At 42.7% G+C, this 24827-nt stretch overlaps 1 protein-coding gene across 1 annotated transcript in view; it reads left to right on the top strand.

Annotated features, from left to right (window-relative positions):
- Positions 1-24827, top strand: part of dnai1.2 (dynein, axonemal, intermediate chain 1, paralog 2) — a 208152-nt gene that overhangs the window by 29090 nt on the left and 154235 nt on the right. The window contains exons 6-10 of the mRNA XM_078242014.1: positions 970-1083; positions 6157-6216; positions 13710-13835; positions 18021-18105; positions 20720-20837. Of these exons, the coding sequence (XP_078098140.1) occupies positions 970-1083; positions 6157-6216; positions 13710-13835; positions 18021-18105; positions 20720-20837 (503 nt within the window). The remainder of the gene's footprint in view (positions 1-969; positions 1084-6156; positions 6217-13709; positions 13836-18020; positions 18106-20719; positions 20838-24827) is intronic.

Here is a 24827-nt window from a genome sequence, read left to right as displayed (position 1 = left end):
CCAACTTGTTTCCTTCAGAAGGAACTCTTCAAATGTAGACAATAAAAATATAACAAAATTTACTCCAACTTATAAATCAAAGAAAGGGTTTAATAAAGAAACTTCATTACTCTAAACTTGGGGCCTCACCCTGGGCCAATCCAAGCTGCCCACGATTCCTAACAGGTTCATATTTATAGTGAGTCAGCTGATCATCACATCATCCTGTAATTGGTTCCATGGTTTACTGGGTCAGCTGACCCTTACAGCTTGTTACCATTGGTCACATTACATCCAATACAAAATTGTCACCGGTTACATTCTAACTCAACTTGCTAAATAACTTTGAACTATGTGTCAGGAGGATAATGGAAAGGAACAGCAGGCAGAAAACGTAACAAATTATGAAATCCAGAGGAGAGAGAACAAACAAAGAAATTTGCTGAATGCAATTAAGAAAAGGCAGAGAGACTGGGCAGTGCACATTTTAAGAAGAATGCCTCTTTGGGGTGGGTATCCAACTCTTTTCTCAGCCCAGTGCCGGGAAATTTCCCTCAGCCAGAAATGTGGCAGTGCACCGTCCTGAGATGGCTCTTCCCTTTTCTTCCTGGCCCCACCAACCAACCTTGTCTCCATGGGGCTGGGAAAAATAAACTAACGACTCTGAGCCCATGTGTCTCAAGCAAGTGACCTGTATTGCAGACGTGGCAATTTGCGACAGTTTTACTGTCTATGAATACTGTCTGGGATTGTTAATATGCATTTCAGCATGCAGATATAGTCTTGGTTTAATATCTCATTGGTAAAATTGCTTCTTTGACAATGCTTCGCTTCCTCAGTATTATGTACTCTGCACTAATTACTTTTCATTATTTTAGAAATTGTTTCTAATAAAATAGGTTCATTGGATTTTAATCTAAATCCTAATTAGATGATTCTATTGCATAAATCTATGGCTGAAATGCATTTATTTTCTTTGTGATTTTGTAGGCAGCTGAAGAGGAAGAAGAGAAGGATGTAGTAAGACCAAGACAGGAACGAAAGATTCCCAATCAGTTCAACTTCAGTGAAAGAGCTTCTCAGACTTTCAACAACCCTATGAGGGTAAGCCACTACAACTTGTTCACAGAGCACTCAATTTTAAGTCACCGCCAGCCACCCTGCCACCATCCTACCCACTGATCATAGAGATCATAGAAACCCTACAATGCAGAAGGAGGCCATTCGGCCCATCGAGTCTGCACCGACCACAATCCCACCCAGGCCCTACACCCGCATATTTACCCGCTAATCCCTCTAACCTACGCATCTCAGAACTCTGAGGGGCAATTTTTAACCTGGCCAATCAACCTAACCCGCACATCTTTGGACATCATCCCCCCAACCACCCCAGCCCACCCCAATAACGCAACTGCTTGCAGAAGCAGGCTAAACGCGTTGGGAGCCAGATCATGGACCAGAAGAGACCCAGCATGTAAGTTTGAAAAGTATAGGGGGTGATTTTCTGCCTCTTCCTGCCAGTGTGATCTTCTGGTCCTCTTGACAGTGAACCCTGCTGATGGCAAACCCCACTATGGGTTTCCCGGTGGTGGGGTATGGAATCAATGGGAAATCCCATTGACAGCAGCGGGATCAGAAGATCCGGCCAATGACGGGCTCCCTCTCGTCACCGGGAAACACACCGTGGGGGCACACCTATAGTGACACTGTCGCTTTATGGATAATAAGCATAGAAAATAGGAGCAGGAGTAGGTCATTTGGCCCTTTGAACTTGTGCCACCATTCATTGTGATCATGGCTGATCCACAATCTCAACACCATACTCCAGTGCTTTCGCCATACCCCTTGACACCTTTAAAGTGTAGAAATCTACCTATTTCTTTCTTAAATATATTCAATGATTTGGCTTCCACAGCCTTCTGTGGTAGAGAATTCTACAGGTTCACCACCCTTTGTATGAAGAGGTTTCTCCTCATCTCAGTCCTAAATGGTCTATCCCATATATTGCGTGGGTTTCCTCCGGGTGCTCCCGGTTTCCTCCCACAGTCCAAAGATGTGCGGGTTAGGCTGATTGGCCATGCTAAAATTGCCCCTTAGTGTCCTGGGATGCGTAGATTAGAGGGATTAGTGGGTAAAATATGTAGGGATATGGGGGTAGGGCCTGGGTGGGATTGTGGTCGGTGCAGACTCGATGGGCCGAATGGCCTCTTTCTGTACCGTAGGGTTTCAAAAAAAAAAAATTCAAAATATTCTCAAACTGTGAGCCCTTTTTCTAGACACCACCGCCAGAGGGAATAACATCCCTGCATTCTGTCTGTCCAGCCCTGTCAGAATTTTAAATGTTTCAATTAGTTTCCCTCTCATTCTTCTAAACTCCAGTGCATAGAGGTTAAGTTGACCCAATCTCTCCTCATATGACAACCCCGGAATCAGTCTGGTGAATCGTCAATGGCAACTATATCCATTGTTAAGTAAAGAGAACATAACTGCACAGAATGTTCCTGGTGTGGTCTCATCAAGGTTCTGTACAGCTACAGTAAGACATTCTTGCTGCTGAAGCAATAATCTTCTAGTCCCCACAAGGGAAGTTTTGTTCCTCCCTTGCCCCAGACTCCTCCCAGCCACATGAACGCAATTAGAAAACACTCCACCCTGCCTGTGGTTCTGGATTGCCTTTCTAATCATTGGCAGAAAGCACGTCCTAATCATGGTCAAAAAACACCTCTGATTAAACCTAGAATCAATCCCTTCCCAAATCACGTGTCCAGGGACAATGCCTACATGACCCCAGCTGTGGTCTCCTGTTATTGAATGTCTGCCTGCCAATTGGTCATAGATCTGATTAGAATCAGGTGTCATTCTGGGAAGATTTTATCAAAGCTTAAATTGATCAGGCTTCCACATCCCCAGATTCCCCCGGTTCGCCAGTCACACCGGGAATTGCTCACTTCATTTCCATTGCAAATTTAAACTTGAAACCAAAGTGCCAGTTTCACCTACTGTTAAATAGTAATTATGAATGATGAAAATAATAATTTCAGGAAACAATCTTAATGCCATAATTATTTGTTCAGTGATTGCTTCTATAAGTTATATAAAAGATAACTGAGGGAATTTCAACCAGCACAGTGGTTAGCACTGCTGCCTCACAGCACTAGGGACCCAGGCTTGATTCCCGGCCTAGGTCACTGTCTGTGCAGAGTCTGCACATTCTCCCGTGTCTGCGTGGCAGGGGAAGAGCAAACCTTCCCTTTGGGGACTGGAGGAGGACTGCTTCAGCAGCAAGGATGTCTTACTGTAGCTGTACAGAACCTTAACGAGACCACACCAGGAAATTCTGCAAAGCTCGGTTTCCTCCCACAGTCCGAAAGGCGTGCTGGTTAGGTGCATTGGCCATGGTAAATTCACCTTCATTGTAACCAAACACACACTGGAGTGTGACGGTTAGGGGATTTTCACAGTAATTTCATTGCACTGTTAATGTAAGCCTACTTGTGACAATAACAAATAAACTTAAACTTCGTACTCTAAGCTTGTGAGACTACAAGTTATTTAGAATGCTTTTGTGCATAGAATTTACATTGGATGAAACGTAGATTGTCACATTTCAATGTCTGGTTTTTCTCCTTATCTCCTTTATTTACAATATAGGATTGTATTGGAAATCAGTGTTAATTGAGATGATTGCAACGACCAATACCGTTAATATTTGCAGAAAGTTACTCTATTGCCTTTGGACAGAATATCAGCTGCCAAGCGGCAGGGTCTGTTTGTGAGCTGATAGTGTTGAAAGCCCTGAAATTTGCAAATGGGATTATCATGATCAATGGTTTATGAACAAAGAAAGGACTATAGACCAATTGTTGCTTCCAACAAATGCAATGGATAGAAATAAGATAATTGTTAACATAAATATTTGAGTTCCAGTCAAATTAATGTTTAACTAGTCATTTGGGAGTACAGAGCTTGAGTATTACTGGAAAAAGAGACATGTTCAAGCTTTTCATCTTGTACTCATCAAGGCACTTTGCAAGAATACTAAGGGAAAATAACAAATTATACTAGATGAGAAGAAAGTGCTAATTGGTTGGCAAATAGACTGATTAGTGGAGGTGTTACCATGAAGAATACATCAGGTGCATTAATTAATAGAAGTGTTCAAAATTATGAGAAGTTTTCATAGAGTAGGTAGAGAGAAACCGTTTTCGTTGGCAAGAACGTCAGTAATGAGAGATTTAAGATAGTAAGATGAGAATTGTTTTTTTACCCTGTGAGTTGTTATAGCAATTCCAGTTGTAATACACCTAGAATGTATTGTCTGGAAGAATGGTGACAGCAGATTCAAAGTTTAAGTTTAAAGTTTATTAGTGTCACAAGTAAAGCTTACATTAACATTGCAGTGAAATTACTGTGAAATTCTCCTGGTCACCACAGTCCGGCGCCTGTTTGTGTCAATGCACCTAACCAGCACGTCTTTCGGAATGTGGGAGGAAATCGGAGCACCCGGAGGAAACCCATGCAGACACGGGAAGAATGTGCAAACTCCACATGGGCAGTGACCCAAGCCAGGATTCCCTGGAGCCGTGAGGCAGCAGTGCGAATCACTGTGCTACCGTGCCGCCTTATTCATTGCTAAATGGAAATTATTTCAAACCCATTGAAGGGATGTGGGAAAAAACAGGATAGTGGGATTAACTGGTAGTTCTTTCAGAGAGCTGGAACAGGCACAATGGGCTGAATGGCCTTCTTCTGTACTGTATGATTCTATGATATTGATGAAAGAGCTCAGCACATCAGTGCAAAAGGTAAGGCTAAAGCATTTGCAACCATCTTTAGCCATAAGTGCTGAGTGGATGATCCATCTGGACCTCACCATCATAGTCTTCAATCAATTTGTTTCACTCCACATGATATAAAGTTTATTTATTAGTCACAAGTAGGCTTGCATTAACACTGCAATGAAGTTACTGTGAAAATCCCCCAGTTGCCATACTCCGGCACCTATTCAGGTACACTGAGGGAGAATTTAGCACGGCCAAAGCACATCTTTTGGAAACCGGAGCACCCAGAGGAAATCCACGCAGACACAGAAAGAACGTGTAGACTCCGCACAGACAGTGACTCAAGCCAGGAATCGAACCTGGGAACCTGGCACTGTGTGGCAGTACTGCAAACCATTGCCGCCCACCATGCTGCCCATATCAAGAAATGGCTGAAGACACTGGATACTGCAAAAGCTATGGGCCCTGACAATATTCTGGCAATAGTACCGAGGATTTGTATTCCAGAACCTGATGCACTCCGAGCCAAGCTATTCCAGTACAGCTACAGCACCTCTTCTACCACAACGTTTCTCTGATTAGCAGTTGAAGGTCTCAATTTCAACTGAAACTTAATCCATAACTACTTCCAGTTTAGGGGAGGGTGGGTGGTGGGGGAGGGGCGGTTGGCCTCTTTAAAATGTTGTCCAGCCTCTTCTGCTGCTGTGACATGATCCTACTATTAGCACCACTTGGATTTTTCTGACACCAGCAGGAGCTTGACCAATGATTATATAATGTTCTCCACCCCAGGAAACGAAGCCTGAACATTGGTGGATCATGGTGTTGGGCAGAGGTTTCATGCTGAAGTCCAGATGGGTAAAGAAAAATTGGTTTAATATTCCATTCAGTAGACAGTGCTGCACTCTCTTGGTGTTACACTGAAATGTCCAATCTATATGCTCAAGCCTCTGGACTTGGATTTAAACCCATGAGCTTCTGACTCAGAGATGAGAGTGCTATCACTAAGCCACAACTAACAAAGACATAACTGCTGAGGGTATTATGGCATAGCAGGATGTACTGTTCAGGAGATCTCGGGGACACAGCACATGGCCAACCTTAAAGATATAGCACAGCCAACTCCACAATCAAAACTGAACCTGCCTTTCTGCCATCTGGGTCATTCTCTTGGCTACATAATACTGCAATGGCCTGCAGTTGCTAAGCTGCAGTCTCCATCCATTTGCTGCTTCCAGCTTTCCAATAGGATAATGATGAGACCTAATTATAAATAGATCAAGTCACCTGTGTACCAAATAAGGCAGAAAATAACAAAACATAATTATCTGTCAGAGAATAATCCACGATCAATAATGACAGACTGTTTGATGTAACCATGCTATTGTTCCCACAGGAAAATGGATGCCAAACAGAACCACCTCCAAGAGCAAGTTTTTCCTCTACAGCTAATCAGGTGATAATGCGCATGTATATTTTTTCCATAGGTTCTCAATGATAAATGTTGTGCAAATACTCATAAATATCATTGAGAGAAGATTTGGACAGCATTTTTACTATGTGGAAAATATATCCTTCAATGATGGCTGCTGTCTAATGTGTAGGCTGTTTCAACGCATGAATATATGATGACAACATTAATTTTATTGTCTATTTTATTTGGTTTTTCTGTCACCATCGGTAAGATACCATGTTCAAAAATCGGTAAAACGTTTTGGGATCCTTCTTGCTTCATTGAGACATATCTTCATTTCTATCCTAATTATTCTGATTTGTTTAACAATCTTCAATTATCGTTTGTTGGGACTCCATTTCTTCTTACTTAATGGCCAGGATTTTACAACCCATCCCACCTAGTGGGATATTGTGATCTTGTTGAAGTGAATGGCAACTTAAATAGCCCGCCACATCTGTTGGGGGTAGACACGCCGTATAATCCTGGCCAATATTTCCTTACATCTTTTAAAGTATTTTTGCTTAGTCTTGTAGCCAATTGCTTACTGCAGTCTAGGTCTTGCTGTGCTTTTCAAGGCAGAATCAATTCCTTCATGCCATGCAATAACTGAATGTATTTACTTCTACTTCTGTTATTTATGTATTTCTGATTAATATTAAGACATTTCTCATGGTTCAAAGGTTAGATTTTTCAAATCCCTGTATAAGCACATTGCTGTACTTGATCTTTAAAAAAAATGCCCTTGAGATGTGAGTATCATTGCCTTTCCTTAATTGTCTTTGCAAGCATACAAATTAGGGGTAGGTGTAAGCCACCCTGTCCCTTGAGTCTGCTCCGCCATTCAATAAGATCATGGCTGATCTGATTTCTCCACATTCCAGCCTACCCACTATAACCTTTCATACACTGCTCCCCCGTTGAGCTCCTTGAGTATTGTTGCGCCTGCACTCATTCAGATGAGTGGAGTGTGTTAAATCATACTCCTGATTTGTACCTTGCAGATGGTGGACAGGCTTTGGAGGGTCAGGAAGTGAGTTATTTGCTGTAGAATTCCCTGCTTCTGACCTGCTCTTACAAGATCATAATAATTATGATTACAAGCAGGACATTCAGTCCATTCAGCCCGCTCGACGAGTTCCTCCCAGACAGAACTGATCTTCCTTTTGATTTTGGAAGACACCATTTTACCTTTATGTCAATGTGGTGGTCTTATACCTGTAGTTCGGAATGGAGCTTGATGCTCCCTCCCTCACTGTCCATGTGCCTCCTGTTTACCTGGACCCTCACGATGTGCAGGTAGAGATGTCACCTATTGTTCTCTGGCCTTCTCGGCTAATACTGAACCCTGTCATTGTGGTGGTAGATATAGTGCTGCTTCCTCCCCAAGCTCATCAACTGAAAGGCACCCATGCCAAACGTGAACCTGTATCCACTTCACCTGGAGGCCATGCGCATCATGACTTAGAGGGGTTCCTCCTCCCCATGCCAGCTTCACATACCCCCATGTGTAACATAAAGACTGCAGATGTCCCTGTGACCATACCCTTGGCAGCCCAGTACAGAGCTGGCCACACCCAGGAACATTGACCGTAGAACAGCCCGGTATACCAAATTATGCATTTTTTCTTTGGAGCACACAGCCTTTGCTTCTCCCTGAAGCTGGGGTACACCATGCTTCCAATGATTGCTCCTGCTGCATGCCTGCTGCTCTTTTGCACTGTCTGCTATCTCTGACTTCAGACTGTGAGGTCTGCATAGCTCCTGGGCTGCCTACCGTCTATGACTCCTTTCCATTTCGCAGCAGGAATGTCTGCATTCTCTGACTTCTGTCTGCCAGCCCTAAACTTTAACAGGGGCCTTTAGATAATTCCCGTTTCCAAAGAAGGCTGTGGACAATAGTCACCTTCACAAACCATTGCAGCCCTGAACTGTTTAGTGTTCATGCAAAGCATCCCTAATGCACCACACCATAATCTGCAGTTTGCATACATCTCCTTCCAGTAATACATGTGCTACCACTTTGACCTTCTTGTTTGTGTTTCATTCAGCCTTTTTGGGGTCGAGTTTCTCTCCCTTTGGTCTTGCCTCTGCTTCCATTGTTCATCTTCTTCATCCACCTTTTTGCTCCTCTGTCTGTGGTCATGAGCTCTTATCCCACCTCATTGCACAGCCCTCCTTCACATAGCAACCCCCTGTCCCCGGCCTCACCTTGCACTCCACCATACAGACAGTGACACAAGCCGGGAATCGAACCCAGATTGCTGGCACTGAGGCAGCAGTGCTAACCACTGTGCTACTGTGCCATCCGTGGCACCTTACTGAATGCCTTTTGGAAATCCAAATATTCTACATCTACTGATTTCCCTTTATGCACCCTGCTTGCTACATCTTCAAAGAACTGGGGGGAGGGAATCGTGATGAGGGGACTGAGAGCGAGGAGGTTAGCCCGCAAATAGAGAAGGATTGTAGACAGTGTAAGAGGGAGAATAGACAGGTGATGGAGAAGGGGAGAGCTCAGACCAAAGGTTTGAGATGTGTCTATTTTAATGCCAGGAGTGTAGTGAATAAAGTGGTTGAGCTTAGAGTGTGGATCAATGCTTGGAAGTGTGATGTGGTGGCCATTACGGAGACTTGGGGACAGGGACAGGACTGGATACTTCAGGTGCCGGGTTTCAGAAAGGACAGAGAGGGAGGCAAAAGAGGGGGAGGGAGTGGCACTGCTGATCAGGGATAGTGTCACAGCTGTAGAGAAGGTGGAAGCCGTGGAGGGATTGTCTACGGAGTCTCTGTGGGTGGAAGTTCGGAGTAGGAAGGGGTCGATAACTTTGCTGGGTGTTTTCTACAGCCTGCCCAATAGTAACAGGGATGTTGAGGAGCAGATAGGGAAACAGATCCTGGAGAGATGTAGTAATAACAGGGTTGTCATGATGAGAGACTTTAATTTCCCAAACATCGATTGGAATATCCCTAGGATAAGGGGGTTGGATAGGGAGGAGTTTGTTAGGTGTGTTCAGGAAGGTTTCCTGACACAGCATGTGGATAAGCCTACAAGAGGAGAGGCTGTACTCGATCTGGTACTGGCAAATGAGCCTGGACAGGTGTCGGATCTCTCAGTGGGGGAGCATCTTGGGGATAGTGATCATAACTCTATCTCCTTTACGCTAGCATTGGAAAGAGATAGGATCAGGCAAGCTAGGAAAGTGTTTATCTGGAGTAAGGGGAAGTATGAAGCCATCAGGCAGGAGATTAGAGGCGTAAATTTGAAGGAGGCATTCTCGAGGAAAAGTACCGAAGTAAGGTGGCAGATTTTCAAGGAATGTTTGTCTGGAGTTCTGCATGACAACGTTCCGATGAGACAGGGAGGTGTTGGTAGGTTATGGGAACCGTGGTGCACGAAAGCTGCGCTGAACCTAGTCAAAAAGAAAAGGAAAGCGTACAAAAGGTTCAGAGAGCTAGGCGATGATAGGGATCTAGATGAGTATACGGTTTGTAGGAAGGGACTTAAGAAAGAAATTAGGAGAGCCAGAAGAGGTCACGAGAAGGCCTTTGCAGGTAAGATTAAGGAGAACCCTAAGGCATTCTATAAATATGTGAAGAGTAAAAGGATGAGATGTGAAGGAATAGGACCTATAAAAGGTGAAGGTGAGAAAGTCTGTACAGAACCGGAAGAAATAGCAGAGGTGCTTAATGAATATTTTACCTCGGTAAAACACGGTGGAAAAAGACCTGGGTGGTTGTACTACAGGATTGAGGAGGACTGAAAAGATTGAGTATGTGGACATTAAGAAAGAGGATGTGTTGGAAATTTTGAATAGCATCAAGATAGATAAGTCGCCGGGACCGGATGGGATGTACCCCAGGTTACTGTGGGAGGCGAGGGAAGAGATTGCAGAGCCTCTGGCAATGATCTTTGCGTCGTCGATGGAGATGGGAGAGGTTCCGGAGGATTGGAGGATTGCGGATGTGGTTCCTATATTCAAGAAAGGGAATAGGGATAGCCCAGGAAATTACCGACCGGTGAGTCTAACCTCCTCAGTGGTTGGTAAGTTGATGGAGAAGATCCTGAGGGACAGGATTTATGAACATTTAGAGAAGTTTAGTATGCTCAAAAGTAGTCAGCACGGCTTTGTCAAAGGTAAATCGTGCCTTATGAGCCTGGTGGAGTTCTTTGAAAATGTGACTAAACACATTGACGAAGTAAAAGCGGTAGATGTGGTTTACATGGACTTCAGCAAGGCGTTCGATAAGGTCCCCCATGCAAGACTTCTCGAGAAAGTGAGATGGCATGGGATCCAAGGGGCTGTTGTCTTGTGGATTCAGAACTGGCTTGCCTGCAGAAGGCAGAAAGTGGTTGTAGATGGGTATTTTTCTGAATGGAGGTCGGTCACCAGTGGAGTGTCCCTGGGATCTGTTCTGGGACCCTTGCTGTTTGTCATTTTCATAAATGACCTGGATGAGGAAGTGGAGGGATGGGTTGGTAAGTTTGCCGACGACACGAAGGTTGGTGGTGTTGTGGATAGGTTGGAGGGATGTCAGAAGCTGCAGCGTGACATAGATAGGATGCAAGACTGGGCGGAGAAGTGGCAGATGGACTTCAACCCAGATAAATGTGTAGTCGTCCATTTTGGCAGGTTAAATCGGATGAAGGAATATAATATCAAGGGTAAGACTCTTAGCAGTGTAGAAGATCAAAAGGACCTTGGTGTCCGGGTCCAGAGGACTCTTAAATCGGCCTCGCAGGTAGAGGAGGTGGTTAAGAAGGCGTATGGTGTGCTGGCCTTCATCAATCGAGGGATTGAGTTTAGGAGTCGGGAGATAATGATGCAGCTTTATAAGACCCTCGTCAGACCCCACTTGGAGTACTGTGCTCAGTTCTGGTCACCTCATTACAGGAGGGATGTGGAAATGATTGAAAGGGTGCAGAGAAGATTTACAAGGATGTTGCCTGGATTAGTTGGCATGCCTTATGAGGTTAGGTTGAGGGAGCTCGGTCTTTTCTCCTTGGAGAGACGAAGGATGAGAGGTGACCTGATAGAGGTGTACAAGATGTTGAGAGGTATAGATCGGGTGGACTCTTGGAGGCTTTTTCCCAGGGCTGAAATGGCTGCTACGAGAGGACACAGGTTTAAGGTGCTGGGGAGTAGGTACAGAGGAGATGTCAGGGGTAAGTTTTTCACTCAGAGGGTAGTGGGTGAGTGGAATCGGCTGCCGTCAGTGGTGTTGGAGGCAAACTCGATGGGGTCTTTTAAGAGATGAGTACATGGGACTTAATAGGATTGAGGGTTATAGGTAAGTCTATTTATAAGCCTAGATAGGTAGGGACATGACCGGCGCAACTTGTGGGCCGAAGGGCCTGTTTGTGCTGTATTTTTTCTATGCTCTATGTTCTAACTCTAAAAATTTATGTCGGCTCTGCCTGCTTATATTATGATGATCTAAATGTCCTGACATTGCATTATTAATAATGGATTCTGCATTTTCCCTGTGACAGATGTTCGATTAACTGAAAGTTTTCTGCTTTCTGTTTTCCTCTTATCTTGAATCACGGTGTTTAATTTATAGTTTTCCAGTCCTCTGGGGCCTCTCCAGAATCTAGGGAAGTTTGAAAATTACAACCAGTGCAACTATCTCTGCAGCCACTTATTTAGGACCCTAGATTGGAGACAATTTTACTTTCTCTTTTCAATTAGGGTCTGTCCATCATAGTGTTTGGATCAAGGCTGTAATGAAGTCTGGAGTTGAGTGAACCTGGCAGAATCCAAACTGAGCATCAGGGAGACCTACTTGATAGCACTGTCAAAGTCCACCACTGCTGATGACTGAGAGTAGACAAGTGTGGCGGTATTTGGTTGGATTGGATTTTTCTTGCTTTTTATGGAAAGAACATAACTGGACAATTTTCCACATTGTCTGGTAGATGCCAGTGTTGTAGCTGTAATGAAGCAGTTAGCTAAATATGCAGCTTTTTCAGGAGCTCCTGTCTTCATTATTATACTTGGGATGTTGTCAGGGCCCATAGCGTTTCCAGTTCTGCCTTCAGCTGTTTTTGATCATTTGAATGAAATCTATTAGTTGAAAATTGGCATCAATCTGCACAACACATGTGGCCGAAGATAATTGGAAATGTTTCAGCCTGGTCTGTTGTATTGGCATATGCTGGGCTCCCTCATCATTGAGGGTGTAGATCTTTTACGAAGCCTCCTCCTCCAGCTAGTTGTTTAACTGTCTACCATCTTTCACAACTAGATGTGGCAAGGCGAGAGAGTTTTGATGTGACCGTTGGTTATGAGATCACTGAGCTCTGACCATTGTATGCAGCTTCTGATGTTTAGTATGCATGTAGTCCTGTGCTTTACCAGGTTGGCACCTTAATTTCAGGTATCCCTCGTGCTGCTCCTGGCATGCTCTCCTACACTCCTCATTGAACCAGATTTGGCTCTTTGGTTTTCTAGTAAGGGATATGCGAGCCATGAAGTTGCAGATTGTGGTTGAATACAATTCTGTTGCTAGTCCACAGCACCTCGTGGATGCTCAGTTTGAGTGCTGGATTTGTTCTGATTCTATCAACTGCTGAAATCCCCTGCTCCCCTGTCATTCTGTTCACCTTATGTTGCTGGATATAGCACTTAGCAATTAATGATTTGCCGTCATTATTATTATCTGTTGCTATCCATTTTAATTTAAATGTTGAACTGATTTGATTCATTTAGCATGATGGTATGTCACACAACACAATGGAGGGCATCATCAATGTGAAGATATAATCTTTTCTCCACAAATGCTGTAAGATGATCACTCTCCTTCCAGTAGTGTCATTGGAAGATGCATCTGTGATAGATAGATCAATGACGATGAAGTCAGATATTTTAGTCCCCCTTATGGGTTCTCTTACCATCTGGTCATATTGACAGATATTTCATACTGAAAATAGCCAGTTTAGTCAGTGGATGTGCTAATGAGCCACTTTTGGTGATGAACATTGAAGTACCACAACCAGATAATGATATCAAATCTGCCAATATGATCTTGAGATCCAAAGTTCTCTGCAATGCTCACTTCACTATGGTGAATTGGAAACTACTAAATCCAACATGATTCCTATAGTGACCTCTCATAATCTGTGTGGGGCATCAATCCATGAATGCCTTTGTGTGTTTCTTTATATTCTTCCCCCTCCTTTCAAGTGGTTTCTGATTGCCCAACTGCTGAAATCCCCTGCTCCCTGTCATTCTGTTCACCTTATGTTGCTGGATATAGCATATGGCAATTAATGATTTGCTGTTTTTGTCATTATCTGTTTCTATCCATTTTATTTAAATGGTGTCCTGATCTATGACTATGTCCTATCTTTTGATGGCTGATAGACCTGACTTTATGAAATATTTTATACCTTTCAAACTACACTTTTAGACATTCTCTGCTGTCAACAATGCTTCTAAGATGCCAATAACATTAATATTCTGAATAATTGACTTATATTTTATTATTCTTAGTGGGAAATCTTTGATGCCTACGAAGAAGTATTAGCAAAACAAATGGTCAAGAAAGAGAAACCAAAACCACATACTACGAAAAAAGATGAAGGATCTAAGAAAAAGTTTTCAGCTGTTGAAAGCATGGTAAGTGTTCTGTCATTCCAAAATCCTAATCAATGCTGTCCATAAGCTGTGGTGCAATATTCAAAAATCAGCTGGAAAGCAAAAGTAATCACGGATTTGTTATTTTTCTATTATTAATCATTGACTTTAATTTCTGTTCCCTGCCCCATGTATACCTCCACAACTACAAGGAGCTGATGGACTCCTTTGCCACTAAGATTGAAACTAGGTTGGTGCATTTGCCGCTTTATTCCTCCCATTTGCAACCAAGCAAAATTTCCTGTATCTTCCTGTTAGTAAGATTTGTTCAAGCATACTTGGGATTTAAAAATTTTGCTCATATTGTTGCAAAAAGTACGAGCGGATAAGGGTGTAGCTGGGGCAACAAGACATCTGGAATCTAAGTAAAAAACTGGGCAAACAGTATATCTTCTTAACCAATGAGATTTTAAAACTTTGCATGTATTTGAGAATTCTGAGGGAAGTAAGAGTAGAAATTGTGATGGTTCTGGTCACAATCACCGTGGGGCGACATGGTAGCACAGTGGTTAGCACTGCTGCCTCACAGTGCCAGGGACCGGGTTCAATTCCCAGCTTGGGCCACTGTTGGTGTAGAGTTTGCACATTCTCCCCGTGTCTGCGTGGGTTTCCCCCGGGTGCTCCAGTTTCCTCCCACAGTCCAAAGATGTGCGGGTTAGGTTGATCGACCATGCTAAATTGCCCCTTAGTATCAGGGAGACTAGTGAGGGTAAATACATGGGGTTAGCGAGGTCAGGCCTGGGTGGGATTGTGGTTGGTGCAGACTCGATGGACCGAATGGCCTCCTTCTGCACTGTACGGATTCTATGATTCTTGCAATCCTTAGTCATAATGTTGGTGTCAGAGAATTGAAGGAATGCAAATGTTGTTCCAAAAATGGGAGAAGAATTAACCTGGCAATTACAGGCCAGTCAGTTCAATGTTGGCAGTAGGGAAGCTTTTTCCCTCATAGAATCACAGGGCTGGACTTTATGTTTGCAAATAGGGTGTGCTTTGCCCCTCCCATTCCAAACCACATCCCCAAACCCCAGACTGATGTAACATTCAGTGCGATAATGTCACGCTGGCAACCCAACTAATCATATCTATCTTCAATAATATGGAAGTTTTAGGAAAACAAAGGTAGTTTTAAGGGATTTATGTTTGTATCGGTAAATATTAGAAATAAGATATAATTTTAAGTGTGTTTAATTTAAAGTTCTGTGCCTGGAAAGCCGATATTAGATTCATGCTGGACGAATACGTTTGCGTGTCTGGACATTGGTTTCAATTCCAACAGTGGCCAGAATTTTCTCATAACGTTTGAGAGTGTCAGGCCCTGACTGAAAACTGGTGTGTATCTCTCCAGACACACTGCAGAGTTTTCAGACCAGCTCTTGAGCCACTCTGACAAAAAGAATTGGGAGGATGTGGTTTATGTCGTCAGTCTGGCCTGACGACATAAGAGAGATCACACAGAGATCACAGTGCCATCTTTAAAGGGCGCCTGCTCAGAAGTGAGATGAAAATCCCCCCAGCCACCCCTCACCACAAAGGTATCGGAGGCTCTCCATCCACATCCCACCACAGCACGATTGTCAGGGGCTCTCCTGCTCCTCATGGCACAATTATCGGGGCATCCTCACCCCACCCCCCACAACCTTCTTCATCGCCAGGTTCCCTCCACTCAATACCAGGTCCCCCCATCATTGCCATGTCCACCTTTCAAAGGTCCTAGCACTCTCTTCACGTATCATTCACAATGGGAGCCCCCCCTCCCCCCCCTCCCCCATTGGGCTCCCCAGTGTGCCTGCATCTGGAACTGCCCCCGAGTGCGTGCTGTCACTGCCAGCTCGGCACAGGTTGGCATTGCTCGGTTGGCACTGCCCAGGTATGTCTTTCACTGGACAGGAAAAGGGAGCTGCAGAGAGGCAGACTTGCCAAAGACCTAGATACAGTCTAAATAACCAGGGAATTGGGACAGAGAGAATGTCTTAGGAAGACTAAAGTTAAGAGAACAGAGACGAAGGGGGCAATCTTAACAAAAACCTTCGAAGGTGAAAACGTGAGAGAATCATGCTGTTTTTGTGGCGGATTCCCCGTCGGTGCGACCAGCAAACAATGCAAGTGGCCATTGAATTCAGCAGGACCGGAAGATATCACCAGTGACCAATGGTGAGCTACCTCCATGTAACAGGAGAGGACTAGAAAACCCCAGCCCAAATATAGCATGCATGCGAGTCAGATTTGCCTTACGACCACGTATCATTTGCATGTAGACTTTTGCATTGCTATGGTCAAAGTAATAGTCATAGTCCCAAGATAAGCAAACCAAAGCTACTATATTTGGAAGAAAGCCTCGATACTCAGCTCAAGCAACAGCTCCTGGAATATATTCCCCATAATCTAGCAAGTGAATGCATAGTCAGCATTGTCAAAATTTGTTTGAAAGTCTTTATATCACAGATGATTTGGCTCCCAGTATCATCTATAAAGCATCCCTAAAGTGGCGCTACCTCTGCATGCAATGGTAAAACATATCCATATGTTGGTGCACTTTAATCATTGTATGCCTGATGATTTTCAAGTCAAGCTATGCGTGCCAGTGTTATATCATGAGATTGCGAAAGCAAAACGCTACTGCACCTCCCATTTTGCCTTATTGACATCCCTCACAAAATGAATACAAAAGATTATTCTCATTTGTACCTTAGAAATAAGGTCAAAAGAAATACACATTGAAATGCAACATTTCAAGTGGGTTTATTATTCACAACTCATCTGGTAAACATGTTCTTGACTCACTGCAAAAAAATTTGGTTTGCAACTATGTAAAATATTCACTTGTAGATAATTCTTTTAGGAACAGAATGTGCATTATATTTGTTAAATTATAATACATAACGTACAATGGCTGGGATTTTCCGACCGTTCATGCTGGTGGGATCTTCCAGTCCCACTGATGGTGCACCCCCGCCGCGGGTTTCCAGGCAGCAAGGGGTGCATTCAATGAGAAACCCTGTTGGCAATGACAGGACCAGAATATCCCGCTGTCACCCAATGGCTGGCTACTACCGTCGCCGCGAAACATGTGTCAGGTTGCACGGAAAAACACACCCAGTTGGTACACTATCTTTAATGCAACCAATGTATGTATAACATTTTAAAAATATGTATTTGTCATCTTTTGAGATGTTAAAATTCAAATGGCCTTTTCTTATATTTTCAGTCAAATATGTAATGAATGCATATAATTATTAACTTAGAATATATGTATGAAGTTTTATTCACTTACAGATAATGGAAACATATTCAATACTTTCTTTTGTAAGGGGAAGTTTTTGCTTCCTACCAGCATAAAAGATAAGCAGACATGAGCACAGTACAAAAGGCAACACAAATTTATTTCCCTGTCCAAAATAACAAAACCACAGGCCTGGGGGAAGACAGCTGCTCGCCAACTGCTTCGTTTGGCCATTGTGCGCTTTACAATTTATAGGGTTTTGAACTTCGCACCAAACGTATGGTAATGGGCTCATTCAAAGCGGTTGCTGATAGCATGAATGGGACCCACGTGGGTTATTGTCATTTACTACAAGTTACGTGATCAGTACCTACTAAAACAAATAACACAAAGCAGTGACACAATAGCAAAGTATTGAAAAGCCATTATAGATAGGTGGAGTTGATCTGTGGCTAATGGTAAAGTGATCCTATTTCCCCTGGGCTGATCTCTTTCTGGAGGGTTCCCTTTGTGATTTGAATTCTTGCATAATCTAATCAGTTGAGCTATTGTCTATGTTTCCCTGTCTGGAGTCTAAAGTGATTAAGACTATCTGAAGTGATTAGGAGGTGCAAGGAGCCTCTCCATGAGTCATCGCATTGCTGTGAGCTGCTGACATCATTCCCATCATTCATTACCGGGCAACATAAATTCGATATAAACGCGTAAAAATGTCCATGATATTAGGCATAAAAGTCGTCTTAATCATAAAAGTCATCCCCTTCAACTTTATGTTTTGCTTGTCTTTGTTACATTTTTCTATTTCCTAGTAATTTAAAATAATGTGCATTGGAACAGGGTGCATTGAAATTTGCTAATTATTGATAATTGTGTTAAATAATTATAACACTCCTTCTGATCACTATTTATTATTGAATTTATTTATGAATGTTTAATCATTCCAGGGTGATGATATTTCAAGGGTTAGTAAAGTTGCCAAAATAGTGGAACGAATGGTGAACCAGAACTCCTTTGATGACATTCTACAAGGTAACCTGGAAATTTTAAATTTAGAAAAGATTAAAATTAAGGATAAATTATTGTTACCTTCGTTTAATCCGAAAAAATGTTTTTATTCAAAGAGAGCCCCTGATACAATAGTGGTGGGCAGAGAGGAGGGGAGTGCCCCCAATACATTTGTGGTGGAGGGGTTTGAGGAGAGCCCTCGATACCTTTGTGCTGGGGGAGCAGGGGTCACCACGATGATTGTGGATGGATTCTCCATGTACCAGAAGTGGAGGAAGTATATTGCCAGAGCTGATTGGGTGCCCTTTAAAGATGGCGCCTCAATCTCTGTGGAACCGACCTTGCCAGAGAGCAAAACCACGTCCCCAGATTTGTTTTTTGCCACAGTAACTCAAGATCTGCTCTGAAAACTCAGCTGTGCATCTGGAGAGATGTACGCAGATTTTCAGTCAGAGTCTGACACTTTGATCAATTATGGGAAAATTTTGTCCAATGACTTTGAAAGGAAATTGAATGGAATTTATGGGCCTATGGTGATCGAGCAATGGAATGTAACTGACTGGATTGCTCTATCGAGAATCTGCTTTAGTGCTCAGCAGGCGAAATAACCTTCTTCTGTGTCATAATAATTCTTTGACTCGAAGTTGAAATAGGACTTTTTAGGTTAAATTTCTATTTTACATCCTGGGTGTAGTGGGGAATTCTTTTTTGGTGGCTGGATTATTTTAGAAGTTCTAAAAAGTAATTCTGATTAATAAATCTTGCAAAGGTAAATGAAGCTCAGTTTTAAAGCGTAATGAATTTATTTTCAGAACTCGTTTTGTTATAAACACACAAAAAAATTCAATGAGCAGAAAACGTACAATAGACAAACAAAATACTTTGGCCGAAGGGGGATCCGGTGATGCGACAACACTTTGAGTTGCCTCTGCAGATCTCCTTTTTCATGCCAGAAACTTGAGCAATTATACAATTTGGTTATCTTAGGTATAACCCAGCAATTAACTTAACATGATCTCATTTAATATTCGACTTCTCAATCTATTCATGACAACATTCTTAAATCAAATTACAATCTGACACCTTAAATAGTAGTTTGCCATTTGTTCATTCAACTGTCGGAAGCATACTCTTCAAATAAAATGGCTTCCTGGTTGCTTAGCAATACAAAACTATAATTTTAACTTACTCAGCATTTTGTGGGGCAGCCAAAACTGGTTTCTCTGCTGGATGAAGGCCCAGTCATCTGGCAGAATTCCCAGGTTGGACTCCTTGTTCTCAAATGCAAAATTATATTATTTGTTCCTTTAAACAATTCATGATTTCATAACTGTACCAAATTCAAGTTACATTGTTGTAGAGTTTCATGTTTTAGCTAATTTACTGACACAATCAGTCCTTGAGTTTTACAACTTAATATTGGCAGGCGAATTAGCTTTACATTTATTTTGAAAATATTATTTAAATGCCCATTTTATTCTAAAACCTTATATTAAAATATTAGCTGCTAGATATCCTTATGTTGAGTATTATATAATTAAATATTCCCTTAATCACTGGGATTTAACAGAAATTTGCATCCTTCAAATGTAGAGGCTGCTTGCTCGTTCCCCTGCTGCGATGGCTAAGATGCCCAGGGTGTATATCCTCTGTGTTTTGAAGCATGTGTGAACCCTGCCATAGACTGCCCGAGTTCACCCATGCAGGGGCAGACCTGGTCATTGGGACAGGAGGAAGGATTTGGTGTTTGACTGAGGGAAGGGATATAAATAGGATCATGTTGAGCACTCCCATGTGCCCTTCCATTTTCCCTCCATGGCCCATCTTTATGACTCTGCTAGTCAAGAGCAGAACAGCAGCTTTAGTGCTCTGTGGGGCACTGATTGGCCAAGGTAAGGCATTCTTCTATTTTGTTTAAAATGTGAGTATGCCAGCCATTGTTGAGGGCAAAGATGAACTTGCACTTGGTTGCCTGTTGCATCTGATGCTCCATGCCAGTAGTTACTCTTCCCTGGAAGTAAACATCAGCACATTTGCCTGAGCTTTTCTAATTATGACAGATCATTCTCAAGTATATTTCATTTGCATTACCACTATCAGCTATTTTAGAATTTATTGGGAGTGAAAATGGTCCAAGCCAGCAATTTGAAGTGGGCTTTTGTAAATTGGCAGTCTGTTATACACTGTGCAAGTTTTTATTTTCCATTGACATGGAAACTATTCCCAAGGTTTTATATGGTAAAACAATTGAACCTGACAATAAGACAAGAAAACAAATCTCATAAACAGGTTGAGCTATTGATCTGTGAACTTCAGTGGAAAGAAGACTGGATGCAGTGATAAATTGACTGCAAATTCACTATGAGCCCATATCATGTAGCTGGCATAAACCACCTTTATTCCTGACAAGGAATGCAATATCTCCACTAAAGAAATAAAAACAAGGAAATATTTTCAGGACTCCGTTTTTATTTGTTAGATCATAAGACCATAAGACTATGTTCTATCTCAGTTGCCTGGCTTTGAATATTCTGTGTACAAATAAGAATTCTGAATTTTTTTAATGACAAACTATTATCTTTGAAGCATTATTTAAATATAATAATAATTGAATTCAATTTTCATTTTATTTATGTAGACTTTAAGTATTTTGAAGATCCCTCTGATGAATTTAGGGATCAAGAAGGCACTGTCTTGCCTCTGTGGAAATATTTTTATGAAAAAGCTAAGAGGTTGTCAGTTACTGGCATGTGCTGGTGAGTATTCAAATATAAAATGGGATATAAGTTCAACAAGTGGCAGTAAAAGAAAGAAATAATTCAGGGAAAAAGAATAGAAGGGACATGAGGAAAATAGTTTTCACCTAGAGGATGATGAGAGCCTGGAGTTCACTGCTTGAATTGATGGTTCATGCTTAAATGCAGAACTCTTTTGAAAGGTATCTGGATCTGCACATAAGTGCTGTAACCTGCAAGACTATGGACCCGATGATGGAGTGGAGCTAAAATGAGCAGCTAGTTCTGAGACGGGGTTGGGAGAACATAAAATTGTGCAGATGGGATTCCCTTCTGGATCCCACCTGCCCCGACCCAGACGTCATTTTATAATGTGGCGGGCAGGGTCTCGGATGTGAAGCATACCCATGCGCCTACTAAGACCTCTTCTGGACTCCAAAGGGTACCTCTTACCCTCCATTCCCCAGGGCCTTGGTGCTTACCTGAAATGCGGTCCTGGGACTCAAGAACAGTATCTCTTCTGGCCACCGTAGTGCTGTGTCTGGAGGGGCTGGAGAGCTGGCGGCCAATTTGATTGGCCAAAATAAAAACAGAAAATGCTGAAAAATCTCAGCAGGTTTGACAGCATCTGTGGAGAGAGAACAGCTAACGTTTTCAGTCAGTAAAGAGTCATTCTAACTTGAAACATTGGCTCTATTCTCTCTGATGTGGAGATGCCGGCGTTGGACTGGGGTAAACACAATAAGAAGTCTAACAACACCAGGTTAAAGTCCAACAGGTTTATTTGCAGCAAAAGCTGTTCCGAAAGCTAGTGGCTTTTGCTACCAAATAAACCTGTTGGACTTTAACCTGGTGTTGTTAGACTTCTTACTCTATTCTCTCTCCACAGATGCTGTCAGACTTGCTGAGATTTTCCAGTATTTTCTGTTTTTGTTTCAGATTCCAGCATCCGCAGTATTTTGCTTTTATCCTGATTTGCCAAATAGCTCTTCAAGACAGAACCTCCGTCCATAGATGGCACCTTTAACAGTATTTTACTGATTCGCTATTGCCTGCACTATCAGCCTTGATAATGTGCTCAAGTTCAAGAATGGGACTTGGAACCACATTCCTCTTCAGTGTGGTTCGACAGGAAGAAAGGGAAAGTCACTACATTGATTAAAGAAACAATATGAACAATGAGAAGGGTGGTATTCCAGAAGGATCACCAAATTAAGCACTGGGTTGAACTGGAGAACCAAAGAAGGGCAATCACGATCCTGGGAGAACCCCAAAAAGTGAGAGGGAGATAGAATATAGAATACCAAATATATACTCAAATTGTTGGTTGATGGGGAAACAGAAGTCATGGATTTCAACTCATAGAGACATAGAGGTTTACAGCATGGAAACAGGCCCTTCGGCTCAACTTGTCCATGCCGCCTTTTTTTTAAACCCTTAAGCTAATCGCAATTGCCTGCATTTGACCCATATCCCTCTATACCCATTTTATCCATGTAACTATCTAAATGCTTTTTAAAAGACAAAATTGGACCCGCCTCTACTACGACCTCTGGCATCATGTTCCAGACACTCACTATCCTCTGTGTGAAAAATTTGCCCCTCTGGACACTTTTGTATCTCTCCCCTCTCTCCTTAAACCTATGCCCTCTAGTTTTAGACTCCCCTACCTTTGGGAGAAGATATTGACTGTCTAGCTGATCTGTGCCCCTCATTATTTTATAGACCTCTATAAGATCACCACTCAGCCTCCTACGCTCCAGGGAAAAAAGTCCCAGTCTATCCAGCCTCTCCTTATAACTCAAACCATCAAGTCCTGGTAGCATTCTAGTGAATCTTTTCTGCACTCTTTCTAGTTTAATAATATCCTTTCTATAATAGGGTGACCAGAACTGCACACAGTATTCCAAGTGTGGCCTTACCAATGTCTTGTACAACTTCAACAAGACGTCCCAACTCCTGTATTCAATGTTCTGACCGATGAAACCAAGCATGCCGAATGCCTTCTTCACCACTCTGTCCACCTGTGACTCCACTTTCAAGGAGCTATGAATATGTACCCCTAGATCTCTTTGTTCTGTAACTCTCCCCAATGCCCTACCATTAACTGAGGAAGTCCTGCCCTGGTTCAATCTACCAAAATGCATCACCTCGCATTTATCTAAATTAAACTCCATCTGCCATTCGCCAACCCTCTGGCCCAATTACACAAGAACATAAGAAATAGGAGCAGGAGTAGGCCATCTAGCCCCTCGAGCCTGCCCCGCCATTCAATAAGATCATGGCTGATCTGAAGTGGACCAGTTCCACTTACCCGCCTGATCCCTATAACCCCTAATTCCCTTACCGATCAGGAATCCATCTATCCGTGATTTAAACATATTCAACGAGGTAGCCTCCACCACTTCAGTGGGCAGAGAATTCCAGAGATTCACCACCCTCTGAGAGAAGAAGTTCCTCCTCAACTCTGTCCTAAACTGACCCCCCTTTATTTTGAGGCTGTGCCCTCTAGTTCTAGTTTCCTTTCTAAGTGGAAAGAATCTCTCCACCTCTACCCTATCTAGCCCCTTCATTATCTTATAGGTCTCTATAAGATCCCCCCTCAGCCTTCTAAATTCCAACGAGTACAAACCCAATCTGCTCAGTCTCTCCTCATAATCAACACCCCTCATCTCTGGTATCAACCTGGTAAACCTTCTCTGCACTCCCTCCAAGGCCAATATATTGATCAAGATCCCGTTGCAACTGGAGATAACTTTCTTCACTGTACTGTCCACTATGCCACCAATCTTGGTGTCATCTGCAAACTTACTAACCATGCCTCCTATATTCTCATCCAAATCATTAATATAAATGACAAATAACAGTGGACCCAGCACTGATCCCTGAGGCACACCGCTGGTTTGAAAAACAACCCTTTACAACCACCCTCTGGTTTCTGTCAAGAAGCCAATTTTGTATCCATTTAGATACCTCACACTGGATCCTGTGAGATTTAACCTTGTGCAACAACCTACCATGCAGTACCTTGTCAAAGGCCTTGCTAAAGTCCATGTAGACAACATCAACTGCACTGCCCTCATCTACCTTCTTGGTTATCCCTTCAAAAAACTCAATCAAATTTGTGAGATATGATTTTCCATTCACAAAGCCATGCTGACTGTCCCTAATCAGTCCTCGCATCTCTAAATGCCTGTCGATCCTGTCTCTCAAAATACCTTCCAACAACTTATCCACCACAGATGTGAGGCTCACTGGCCTGTAGTTCCCAGGCTTTTCCCTGCAGCCCTTTTTAAACAAAGGCACAACATTTGCCACTCTCCAATCTTCAGGCACCTCAGCCGTGACTATCGAAGATTCATATATCTCGGCTAGTGGACCCGCAATTTCCTCCCTAGCCTCCCACAATATTCTGGGATACACTTCATCAGGTCCTGGGGATTTATCTACCTTGTACTACCCAAATATTAATTGGGATAAATTAATTATGAAAGGCACAGAGGGTGCAAAATTCTTAAAATATATTCAGCACATGGTAAATTCAACAAGAGAAGGGACAATTCTGATTTTAGCTTTAGGAAATGAATCTGAGTAGATGGAAAGGGTATCAGTAGGAGAACATTTTTGGGGCAGCATGGTGGCACAGTGGTTAGCACTGCTGCCTCACAGTTCAATTGGGTTACTGTCTGTGCGGAGTCTGCACGTTCTCTCCGTGTCTGCGTGGGTTTCCTCTGGATGCTTCGGTTTCCTCCCACAGTCTGAAAGACGTGCTGGTTAGATGCATTGGCCGTGTTAAATTCTCCCTCAGTGTACCCGAGCAGGCGCCGGAGTGTGGCGACTAGGGGATTTTCACAGTAACTTCATTGCAGTGTGAATGTAAGCCTACTTGTGATAAATAAATAAATTAAACTAAACATTTTTAGAGGTCATGATCATAATTTGGTTAGATGCAGAGTAGTTATGCAAAAGGATAGAGGTAATCCAAGAGTTGAAGTTTTAAATTTTACTATG

Source organism: Mustelus asterias, chromosome 1, assembly GCF_964213995.1.
Source record: "Mustelus asterias chromosome 1, sMusAst1.hap1.1, whole genome shotgun sequence".
Taxonomy (NCBI): Eukaryota; Metazoa; Chordata; class Chondrichthyes; order Carcharhiniformes; family Triakidae; genus Mustelus; species Mustelus asterias.
Note: the sequence above shows the minus strand (reverse complement) of the source record. Positions and strands in the feature narration are given on the sequence as shown.